This window comes from Ctenocephalides felis, unplaced genomic scaffold (genome assembly GCF_003426905.1).
Source record: "Ctenocephalides felis isolate EL2017-DRISC unplaced genomic scaffold, ASM342690v1 CF-g0.4_SCAFFOLD_01604, whole genome shotgun sequence".
In the NCBI taxonomy this organism is placed as follows: Eukaryota; Metazoa; Arthropoda; class Insecta; order Siphonaptera; family Pulicidae; genus Ctenocephalides; species Ctenocephalides felis.
The window spans coordinates 1,756,971-1,770,350 of record NW_020537758.1 but is presented as its reverse complement, the minus strand read 5'-3'; the positions used below and the strand labels follow the sequence as shown (position 1 = coordinate 1,770,350).

At 29.0% G+C, this 13,380-nt stretch overlaps 1 protein-coding gene across 1 annotated transcript in view; it reads left to right on the top strand.

Moving 5' to 3' along the window:
* The first annotated feature begins 3,238 nt into the window (after positions 1–3,238).
* Positions 3,239–13,380, top strand: part of LOC113372758 — a 21,270-nt gene continuing 11,128 nt past the window's right edge. Inside the window, exons 1-6 of the mRNA XM_026613101.1 lie at positions 3,239–3,462; positions 7,573–7,669; positions 7,761–7,902; positions 7,976–8,213; positions 9,257–9,438; positions 9,517–9,658. Coding sequence (XP_026468886.1) covers positions 3,314–3,462; positions 7,573–7,669; positions 7,761–7,902; positions 7,976–8,213; positions 9,257–9,438; positions 9,517–9,658 — 950 coding nt within the window. The 5' untranslated portion in view covers positions 3,239–3,313. The remainder of the gene's footprint in view (positions 3,463–7,572; positions 7,670–7,760; positions 7,903–7,975; positions 8,214–9,256; positions 9,439–9,516; positions 9,659–13,380) is intronic.

Below are 13,380 nucleotides of genomic sequence, written 5' to 3'. Positions count from 1 at the left end.
AATTTCTATACATGAGTATTTTTCGTAAAAAAAGAATCGAAATATAATTGTTTCAAATAATAATATTCATCAATTTCTATATATTAGTATTTTGCGTAAAAAAGAATCGAAATATAATTATTTCAAATAATAATATTCATCAATTTCTATATATTAGTATTTTGCGTAAAAAAGAATCGAAATATAATTATTTCAAATAATAATATTCAAAAATTTCAATACATGAGTATTTTTCTTAAAAAAAGAATCGAAATATAATAAACGAAATATACTAATATATTGAAATTGGTGAGTATTGTTATTTGAAACAATCATATTAGGTTGTCAAATATCTCCCTTCCGCTTTTTTGCTCTTGGTTTATAATACAAAAAGGCGGAAGGGAGATATTTGACAACCTATTTCTTCGATTGTTGAATATGTTTTTATAAAACATTTAAGGTACTTTAAAAAACCATCTCATTTTACACAAGAGTAATAAATAAACATCTTTATTTATTAGTGTGGTCATATTCATTTTGGGTTTTTAAGCAATAAATTCTTTGACACTTCTTAAATTTTTTGACACTTCTTTGAACAATTATGACTGCAATGAGTGGTGTTCATAGATTACGCTGTCGATTCTTTTTGAGTACTATCGACGAAAAGAATCGATATTGGAAAATAGATCGAGCTAAAAAATCGATAGCAAAAGTATCGATATTTACTCTGTACTCGATATTTCGTTCCAACACTAGTCGGGAGCCAAATCGGTCGTTGAATTGTGTCGCCGAGTGTACGCCGAACGGCGCACACGGTGTTATTCAGCGCGCATACGGCTCGCCGAGCGTCGAACGACGAGCGTCGAGCGACGAGGGACAGTTGCGTCGAAGGCGCCCGAGTCCGTTCGCATTCGTACAGCGTACAAAGCGATTTCATAGAACTAGAGGTTTAGAGGTACAGCCACGGAAAACAACGACGACTGGCGTGACTTTGAGAGTGCGTAGGGAACAGATATATATAGACTATATTCTGTTACATATTTGAAGGCTAGGACTGTAGTCGAAACGTATGAATTTGAAGAAAACTTTTAAAACAGCTTTTTTTGGTGATCATTGCACTTGAGTAGTTTCTCGTAATAAGTATTGGGAACATTAAATTTATGATGATATATTTTTTCAATTAACCTATAAGTCTAACAATAAACTAGTGATGCATGGCATCGCGCCTTAAGATAAATTTCAAGTACTTCCTGTACTGAAAATTAAAATTCCTAAACAAGCTTTTGAGAATCTTAAAATTTGACTTTTTTCAAATATTTTTTTTATATTCTAACATTTTTCAACTTGTTTTCAATGCACTCATAATTGATCATAATGCTAAAATTGCAAATAGAATATCTAAAATATCAGTTTTAGAAACGAAACAAAATGTGGCAGTCTAACATATAAACTTGGGTACGGAACCCATAAAAATTAATTTTATAATTAAAATATTCATACAACATTTCTTTCAACTTTTTTTCTAGATCTCCAAAACCACTGGACTTGCCATTACAAAAATTTTATCAATTTTTCAGTCTGTAAATACAAGTAAAATGTTTTTTGAATCATTCAAATCGGCTGCTCCGTTCTCTCAAACCCATGTACCATTTTTGTCACTTTTTGCCCTGTATCTTCGAAACGGTTAGACCTGCTTTTGCCAAAAACTAATCAACGTCTCTCCTTCTTAATGCGAATTGAATGTTTTTTAAATCATTCAAATCGGCCGCTCTATTCTCTTAAAAATGGAAGTGCCATTTTTGTCACTTTTTGCCCTATATCTTCTAAACGGTTAGACCTTTGCCTAAAACTAATCAGTGCCTCTTCCTATTAAAACGAATTGAATGATTTTTGAATTATTCAAATCGGTTGATCCGTGTGCCCAAAATCGTCGATTACTTGTATCCCCATACACACAAAATGCCAAAATGTTCAGAAAATTTTGAAACGTGAAGATAAATAAAAAATTTCTTTCTCCCTCTCACTATTATAACAAATCGAATGTTTTTTGAATTATTCAAATTTGTTGATCCGTGTTCCCAAAATCGTCGACAATTTGTATCTGCACACACACACACAAAATGCAAAAATGTTCAGAAGGTTTTGAAACGTAAAGATAAACAAAAAGATTTTTTTTCTCTATTAATACAAATCGAATGTTTTTTGAATAATTCAAATCGGTTTATTCGTGTTCCCAAAATCGTCAACAATTTGTATCGGCACACATACAAAATGCCAAAATGTTCAGAAAGTTTTGAAACGTAAAGATAAATGAAAATTTTCATTTTCGATTGCTATAACTTATCTTATAGGAAGTTAAAAAATGCCATTTGGATCCAAAATCACCCTTTAACATGTGCACATTAAATTATTAAATATTTTATAAACATTTTATATTTTTTAGGTTAGGTTTGAAGTTCAGTTAGGTTAAGTTTGAATATAGTAGGTTGATCCGTGTTCCCGAAATCGTCGAAAATTTGTATCCGCACACACACAAAATGCCAAAATATTCAGAAGGTTTTGAAACGTAAAAATATAAAAAAAAATTATTTTCGATTATTATAACTTACCCTACAGGCAGTTCAAAAATGTCATTTGAGTCCAAAATCATCATTTGACATATGCACATGAAATTATTACATATTTTATAAAGGTTTTATATTTTTTAGGTTAGGTTTGAAGTTTACTTATATAGTTTAAACAAATGTCCTTGACATTTTCGACAGTATGTATCAAATCAACCGACTTGAATGGGTTACAAGCAATTTCAAAATTTCCAAAAAATGAAAAATGTTTTTCAAAAATTTCGAAATTAAAAAAAAAAAATTTAAAAAAATGTAGATTTTTTCCAAAAATTTAAAATACTGTACAGGACATTCTAGACATTCTATGAGGCATGATGCCATGCACCCTAGTTATGTTTTTTCTTTAGATATCGATGATCGCATTGATATTGAATCCGCCCAAAATTCATTCATAAAACGACCCCAAATGACAAATGCAATTCGAATGCAATAAAACGCATTATATATATATTATTATATTGTCTAGGATACATTACCATCGATGCATTACCACCAGTACGTCATTGTCTAATTCCCGGTGCCGTCGTTCCCAACGCACCCGCAAGGCCACGCTCTATCGCACTCTCTCTCGTCCCCCTTGTCCGCGCATGCGCACCGCCGTCGCCCTCGTCCTCACCGAGTGGCGAGAGTGGTGCCGCCGCTCCGTCGGTTCGGCGATCGCGCGAACTACCGTCGAGTCCGCATTCGTCGTCAGTAGTTAAGTTATCGCAATGGCTTCCGCACGGGACACGGCAACATTTTTCTTAAAAGGAAACTGTAAGCAATTCGAACACGTACTGAAATTGTATCCTGAAGCTTTGAAACTGAAAGCGGAGAAGCGATCGAAAAAGCCGGAGGAACTGATCAAGTTGGATAATTGGTGAGATGATAGTAAAAAAGTATAAAGAAAAGTAGTGTGGGTAGAGGATAGGTACAATCGGCGAGGTGGAGGGTTGTGTGCTTTTTGTTTAAATCCTTTTGGATCTTTGTGCCTTTGTTTAATGACCAGTGCCGGGTTAATACACACATGCTGTTTTGATAGTGATACTTTTTTTAACATAAAATGGCTGCCTGGGTGAAAAGTTTATTTTACGTGTAGCGACGGTTTTGAGGGTGCACTCGGCGCGTTTTTTGTGTGTACGTACCCCGTGAACACTTCGGTAATGCGTTCAGGTCCTTTTAACACTAAATTTGAACGTTTTGATGAATTTTTGTACGAACATACTACGTATGCAGGTTTTCAAGATGGAGTTATCTTCACCACGTATAAAGAACCTTAAATAAAATCCATTTTGATACAAAGATTGTGAAAGAATGAATCTATTACCACCGGTCGTGTTTATCTTTATCCTGCGGCGTGCGTTTTCTGACTGAACGCTTTTCTAAGCGTTCTTATTAATTTATCCCCAATATTTTCTTTCTCGGTCTCGATTTGTCTTGATGTGATTTCACTAACACTAAAATCATCGCAAAACCTATATTTCTGTAATTCACAATTGGTGTAATGTAATTTTCCTATGTGTGGTTTCGGATGATTCACATATTCTAACCTGTGGAGCGAGTACAGTCCCTGGCGGTTAATTGTTAATTCCGGACGGACGGACGGTGACCTACTTTTTCCACGATTTATCACATTTTTCCAAAGGAATTGGGTCGAATTTGGGAAAAAAATTGAAGGGAATCGACGGCTGGTTAATTTGAAGGCAATTTTGGTTGAAAAATCGCACGGTTGTTGAACATATGGTACATTGGATTGGCTTACAAAACTGTTTTCTCATCATATATATTTCATATACACATTATCTTATATGTTAATATTGTTATAAAATTATATATGTATATGTATATATATGTATATATATGTATATATATGTATATATATATATATATATATATATATATATATATGTATATATATATAAGGTTGTCAAATATCTCCCTTCCGCTTTTTTGCTCTTGGTTTATAATACAACAAGGCGGAAGGGAGATATTTGACAACCTAATATATATATATATATATATATATATATATATATATATATATATATAATATGAGATTCAATCTTCAGGGCAATACATCAATTAAAAACTTGTATGACTTTTAAAACATTTTTGTTGTTTCCATACGTTTCGACACATTGTTTTGTGTCATCCTCAGTGGACTCTAGTTTAAAAACACAGATTAAAACTATTAATTAAAACTAATTTATAAGAAAGTGGTGTGGTGTAAAAACTCACATGTAATTGTAGTAATCATAATTATTTCATAATGATAATTGTTTACAAATGCATGTAACATGTGGGTAACAACAATGTTACATGTAAGTTTTTATACCATATCACTTTCTTATAAATTAGTTTTGATCAATAATTTCTATCTGTGCTTTCAAACTAGAGTCCACTGAGGATGACACAAAATAATGTGTCGAAACGTATGGAAACAATAAAAATGTTTTAAAAGTCATACAAGTTTTTAACTGATGTATTGCCCTGAAGATTGAATCTCACATATCTCAACATCAAAAGTATAAAAATTTAACACACATATATATATATACATATATATATATATATATATATATTAAACTTATAAAATCGTATATATATATATATATATATCTTGATAGTTTTTTCGACGTTGAAACATATTTCAAAGTAACTAGCAGCCCATTCGTCGAAATAAAAAATATATATATATGTATATGTATATACTAAAAATTGTATACTAAATAAATTGTTACTTAGCAGAACAACGTTTGCTGAGTCAGCTATTATATATATATATATATATATATATATATATATATATATATATTCATAATATTTTGCAGTCCAATCGTCGAATTAAAAAATATTAAAATATAATTTTTTTTGCATTAAACGTTTCGACACTTAATGTGTCATCATTCATATTATTTATGTAATATGTTTTTTTAGATTACTGTTGACACGCATTAAGTGTCGAAACGTTTAATTTTTTTTTATATTAATATTTTTTTAATTCGGCGATCGGGGCTGCAAAATACTTCAAATATGTATCAACGTCGACAAAACTATCATATATATAATAATTTTGATGTTAAAATATCAGTCTTCAGGGCAGTACATCAATTAATTCTTTAAAGTTGTAAAAATTCATAAAATTTTTGTTTTTTCATACGTTTCGACATATTATTTTGTCATCTTCAGTGAAATGTAAATTGGAATACTCTTAATTACTTCATAATAATAATAGTTCACATTAGCACTACTAAACTATTTGTTGCCAGTTTAATTTGAACAATTATATATACTATTACTACTAGAAATTTCTTTTAATAATATATATAATTGTTCAATTTAAATTGACAAGAAATATTTTAGTAGTGCTATTGTGAACTATTATTATCATGAAATAATTAAGAGTGTTCCAATGTACATTTCACTGAAGATGACATAAAATATGTCGAAAAGTATGGAATAATAAATTACAATTTTTTAATTGATGTATTGCCCTGAAGATTAAATCTTATCAATTTAAAAATATGAGCAAACATCACTTTTTTGCACTAATTTATTAAATATTAATTTTTCAAACGTTTTGAGTCTAGGTTTGTCTCATTATTAATGTATTAAACTTATAAAATTATAATACACTGATAATGAAGCAAACCTAGTCTCAAAACGTTTTTAAAATTAATATTATTTAATAAATTAGTCCAAAAAAGTGCTGTTTGTTCATATTTTTAAATTGATATCTATCCACACAGAATACATTCGTTATATACAAAATATATTTGTTTATTTAATACAAAATTTAATCAACTGTTTATTATGTACGTTTTGGCACTGTATGTGTGTCATCATTCAGCACATTGAAAAATTTCCAAAAGGTTCTTTTACAAAAATTTAAATTTTTTACAGAATTACTGGAAGATGTAACAATTATAATAAATATGAATACATACCAAACCAAGAGAAAAATACAACTTATTATTTAATTTGGTCACATGATCAACAAATTGCAAAATAATCAGCATTTAGTCCAATGATAATGATTATTTTTCTACTACATAATTTTAATATTTAACTTTTAATTATTAAATTTTAATCAATGGTTTGTTTTTTTCATTAAACAATGCCCTGAAAGTTTGTTTTTTTTATTTTTCCTGGTTTGAATTTGTCTAACTTGCTGAATGATGACACACATACAGTGTCGAAACGTACGTACTAAATAGTTAATTATTTATTGCCTTTTATTTTGAATAATTTGGCTGCAAAATACATGTTTTGTGACTGATGTCCTGAAGATGGAACGTACTTAGTTCCGAAACGTCGATAATAAATAAAAATCTCTTAATAAACTTTGGGTTTTTCGGTTTCGTGTCTTGATTTGACTCATTTTCAGAGCTACATTAAAAAATTACAGGATATAAAAAAAATTATAAATAATATTCCATAATATATTGTTTATATATTATTCCATAATATATCGTTTTAGAATTACTATTTGTATTTTGTAATTTTTTATATATTTTTATCTTATAATTTTGTAATTCTTTTAATTTAAAATTAAAGATGAGCTGAATAAAGACTCGAAACGTTAATAGACATTTTACTTTATTAATTTTTGTAAATTATTGGATCAAAGTTCAAAAACATCTTAATGTGTATCTTTCACAAGGATACAAATAAATGAAATCAAATTTATTTTATTAAATTAATTTGATTTTCAGACATTTAATTTGTATTTTTTTTAATTAATTTCTGCTTATTTTTTTAAAAACTCACATTTATCCACCAGTACTGATCTTTTTATGTATGAGTGTGTATTTTATGCATGTATATTTTCAATTGTTTTTAAAAAAAACACATTTATTTTATTTTCATTTTCTTTCTAAATTCATTACACATACATTTTTTTATTATATTTTCATTACTTAGATTAAATTTTTCCTTAATTATGTATATTAAATACATGTAATTAAATTATTCATTCTATTTTTTCAAGGTACCAAAATGAGTTGCCAAAAAAAATTAAATCTCGTGGTAAGGATGCACATCTTATTCACGAAGAACTTGTGCAGATGATGAAATGGAAACAGACGGTAAGAATCTTAACATTTATTAATTTTTAAGCAAACAAAAAGGACTCATTTTTTATCTAAATTAATATATTTTTAATGTTTTTGTTTTCAGCGTGGAAAGTTTTACCCACAGCTGTCTTATTTAGTAAAAGTTAACACACCCAGAGCTGTGATGGCAGAAACCAAAAAGGCTTTCCGTAAACTCCCAAACTTAGAACAAGCTATAACAGCACTATCAAATTTGAAAGGAGTTGGTAAGAAATATAACAAACACATAATAAATTAAATATAATTTCTTAAATACATTTAATATCAAATTTTTTCCAGGTACTACGATGGCATCTGCTCTTTTATGTGCTGCTGCTCCAGAAACTGCCCCTTTCATGGCCGATGAATGTCTGATGGCAATTCCAGAAATTGAAGGAATCGATTACACAACTAAGGAATATTTAAACTTTGTATCGCACATCCAGGCTACTGTTAACAGACTGAACGGAGATGAAAAGAAAGAGGAGGGTGCTGAAAATGGGGAAGAAAAGAAGGAAAAATACTGGTCACCACACAGGTAAACATAATAAATAAACTAGCTGTAAGTGGAATTCTGTCTTAAGGCAATTAGGGCATTGTGCCTTAAGGCAAATTGCTGGAACTTCCCGTACCAAAAATTATTATTTTTTTAAAAACGATTAACATTTTTGAAAAAATTTTACTTCGCAAAAATAAGATTTTTGAGAAACTATAAATTGGACAAAGAATTACTTTTTCTTGAAAAAAAAATTGTTAAAAAAAAAAAAATTCTAAAAAAAATTTTTTTTAATTTTTTTTTTATTGAAAAAAAAAATGTTTTCTTTATTTTGATATATCTTGGAAGATCTGAACTTTTTTTCAAAGCAATCGTACTGCTTTAACTGCATAGAGACAAAATATAAAGCGCGTAAGCGCCGCGTCGCTGTCTAACGGATAAATATTGGTACGGAACCCATAGGAATGTAAACAAAATTTATATCTATTGTTAAAATCTCTATAAAATATCTGATAATTTGATGTGCATATGTCTAATGATCATTTTTGACCGCGAAATGGCACTTTTTTTTACTTTTTTCGTTAGATCTCCGAAACCGCTAGACCTGCCCTCATTAAAATTTTATCGATTCTTCATCTTGTTAATACAAGTGAAATGTTTTTTGAATTATTCAAATCGGACGCTCCGTTCTCTTAAAAACTGAGTTACCGTTTTCGGCACTTTTTGCCCCGTATCTTTGGAACGGCTGGACCTGCCTTCGCCAAAAACTAATCAGCACGTCTCCTTATCAATACGAATCGAATGTTTTTTGAATTATTCAAATCGGTTGATCCGTGTTTCCGAAATCGTCGACGAAAATTTGTATCCGCACATAATACATACACACACACACACACACACACACACATACATCCATTTTTTCTAAGGTATGCCAAAATGTTCAGAAACCTCTGAAACGTAAAGATATATAAAAATGTTCATTTTCGATTTTTTTGCGATTACTATAACTTGCCCTACGGGAAGTTAATAATAATATATAATTTATATGTTTACATATACTAATGGTGTATCAATTATCCCTTTAGGGTTGAGTTAGCCTTATGGACGCACTACATAGTATCAGATTTAAGACCCGAGTTACTAGATGATGTCCCCGGCTTCCCGCCTATGTCCAAAGACAAACCCTTATCACACAATGGTATTAATGGAAATGAAATTGAGCCGTCCGATGAAAGTAATCAGGAACCTGTGAACGGTAAGCACAATGGTAAATCACTCAATTGCTGCATTTATTAATATTAACAGGTAATTTTATATTGATTGTTTTTTTTTTTTTTGTTTTTAGGTAAAGTGTCAGCAGATGTTATGGATGATTCAACTACCTCATACACTGAAGACTCCCTGGACAAGCCACCCACACCAATCGTAACGGGAGATGAAACGAGTGATAGTGCAAATAGCTTAGAACCACCTTCGTCACTCAAACGGTAAGATAATAGATTATTTTATATATTTTGAAATTTGAAGATAATTATTGCAAATTTGAAAGGCTTGATGCTTCTTTAGAAACAGTGCATTACTACAAAAATTATTTAATAAATTTAAATATCACGTGGGGCTCGTAAGATATCACGTGCATTTATATTTTACCTGAATTTTCAAACAAATCAATTTTTTTTGGGGGGGGGGAGGTTAAAATCCTAAAAAAATCGATCACGTGATTAATTGAGGCTCCCTAACCAGAATTTCATATATTGAACATTTCTCAGTGATTTTTATCAATATTCATTGAAATAATTAAAAAAGTCTAGATTTTCCTAAATATAACAAATTTAAATTATTTCTGTATAAATTCTACTAAATTAGCTAATATAAATATAATTCTACTATTCAATTGTAAAACTAATATAAATATATTGGGAATATAAAATATTTAAGTCATAATTTTACCTCAAATTGAAAAATAAATTATTACAACATAATTATTTTAACAAATTTATTTAAAAAAAATTTTCTTCAAAAACTATAATAAAATATAAACAAAATCAATGATAAAAAAATATTAAGTATATTATTACATTAAATTAATAGACAATAACTTTCTAAAATTTTATCCTTAAAATATTTTTTTTTAATATTCTTATAATTCATTATTTAAATAAAAAATTTGATAACTCTTATATTAATTACATACTTACAAATTGATCTAATTTGCATAGTTAAAGTTACACACATATTATTACTACATAGTCTTATATGAAGCATTTTTAATGAAAAATTACTATTTATTGATTTATTATTATCAAATATTCTGATTATGAAATTTTGTGTCTTTATTTTATCCTTTTTTAATTATCATAAATATTTCTTATTACGAAAATTCGGGACTAGGGAATGCAATACCGATGGAAAATTTCAATACCGGTATTTCGGTAATTTTTCATTTTAAAACCGGAATACCGGTAAATTACCGGTATTTTTATTATCTTCAACAAACGTAAATAAAATTGAAAGTTACTAGTACAAATATAAGAAAAACGTATATACAACTACAACTATATTCAACTAAACAATAAAATAAAACAATAAATTTATTTTTTTAAATAATAATTTAACAAAAGCATATGCAATTTAATTAATTCATTATCACTATCAAGTATATTGAGTACTTTTCACCAAAAACAAACTTATGAGTAAGAAAGGCCAAAAACTCATAAAAGATCATATTGCATTATTATAATAAACTGCATTGTCTGTATCCAATGAGAATTAGCATAATCTCCAATATTTTAAAAAAAATAATTTTTCTACACTAATTTAAGATCGGATACTTTGTCGAGATAAATAATTAGTTACTATAATTGTTGAGTATTGTTATTTAAAACAATGCGATGCTTCTATAGTATTTTCAAACTTCAAAACGTCGAAAAATAATATTTTATAATTGTAATAAGAAACAAAAATATTTAGTAATTATCATAATTATTATGTATAAAGTTAGAAAAAAATAAAGATTACGCAATATGATATAAAATATTTTGGCGCAAATATTTAAAAACCGTTACATTTTTACAAAAGATGAAACAAACAGAATTATCTATCAGTACTATTCTATTTATTGTAATACGATATGAAGCCCTTTGGAAAGCAATAAATATTCAGTTTAATGACGAGATGAGATAATATTTGACATTTGTTTATCTTATAGAAGCACGTGAAGATATAGCTGTTTATGCGATTATAGAATTTAAAGATAAATTTGTTCCGAGAAATTTAAACATTAGGGTATTTTGTATATCAAATAGCGTTTATGTAAAATTACCGAAAATACCGGTATTTTTGGAATAAATACCGGTAAAAATACCGCCGAAAAATCGGGCGGTTCACCGGTAATTCGGTATACCGGTATACCGGTATTGCATTCCCTATTCGGGACTATTTTAGGATTAGGAATTTATTATATTTATTTCTAAAAAGAGATATATCATAGGAGATAATCTCTTTAAATGCATTTACACCCAGGATATTGCCTTAAAAATTATTTTGATCGGCAATAAATCTGTGCAAGAAAAAATAAAAATAATTTCCAATTATTCAATTAACTGCAAGATTTATTTTGAGTAATACATTATTGAGCGAATAATGAAGTGCTCTTTATTATGGTTCATTAAACTTTACTTAAGTTATTTTTAACTTCCGCGAAGGAGAAGTTTTATGTTTTCAATCATCAAAAAATCCGAATTGCTATTTTTGTTTCTCGACGTTTCAAGCCATTCTGAATCGAATGAGACCAAATTTGGAAAAAGTATGTGTGTGTGTGTGTATGTGAACAGATTTTTGCCGTAAATCGACGTTTTCTTGAAACGGCGGACCAATTTCAAAAATTTAAAAGCCACTCGATGTATCTGAATGAGGACTATTGTTTGTCAATTTTGTGCGACGTTCGGCCAAGCCGTTTCTTTATAAGTCGCAGAAAAGTGAAAAATATTTCGTCTACGTTTTTAGCCCGCAATTCTGAATCGATTTTGAAAATTCAAAAACCGTTCGAACGATATTGGTTGGGAATCGTGCTGATTAGTTTTTGGTAAAGATCGCCTGGGCGTTTTCTTGTAATAAAGTTTAAAAAAAAAAAAATCGATTTTTATGATTATTTTTTTGACGGTAGATACCATAGTTTTCCTAGGTCATACTAAAATATTACGCCCTACGACCCTGGTTCAGCTTTAAAATTCGTCAAAGTTTGCAAATTGGTATCGTTTTTTGGCATTTGTCAAAATTAGACCTTTGATCGACGTTTTCTCAAAAAACGCCTGAACCGATTTTAGAAATTTAAAAGCCATTGATGTATTTCGGTGAGGACTATTGTTTGTCTTTTTGTGCGACAATCTGCCAAGCCGTGAAAAACGGCTCGGTGAAAATCTACCGAGCCGTTTTTTTGTAATTAACTGTTGAAAAAAAAAAATAGGCCGATTTTTATGGAACCTTTTTTGGTGATATATATCATAGTCTTATAGAACTTACTGAATTATAACGGCCTCACGACAAGTAGTTTAATTTTAAAAATTCATCAAAGTTTGAGAAAATCAGTAGTTTTTTTGACGTTTGTTAAAATTAAAATTAGATGATTTAGTTGGTATAACGATAGAGTACTTGGTCTTGAACATAGTAAACCATTAAAATACCACGGAAACTGGTTCAATTATAATTATTGATTAATTAAAATTATTTATTTTTTTAAATTTGCTTTTAGAAAATACTCCGAGTTAATGTGTTCGTTCTTTCGTTTGCAATGATGTGTAATAAATCCACTTGGAATACTTATAATCACTCATAAATTAATTTATTTTTTATTGATTAAGTCGATTATTTACACATTTCGGGAAGTTCATGTAACTTGCCTCAAAGCAAAATACCAAACCAACTAGTTTTTAATATGCTTTCAAAAGTCTATAATATTTTTTATTGATTTCGGAAAGTCATTTTTTTGTTCGTATTGGGCGAAGAATATTTTAATATTATTTTCTTCCAAATGGTTAATTGTTACTCAGTGTAATTATTACAAAGTTGCGTACAAAAGACATAATTATTGTGGAACAAAACGAATACTTTTGCTTCAATTGAAACTTCTCAACAATGAACATTTCAATCAATTCCTTCTTCGAGTATTTCATCCTGCATTCCATGTGTGAATTTCTCTCTATCTCAGGCC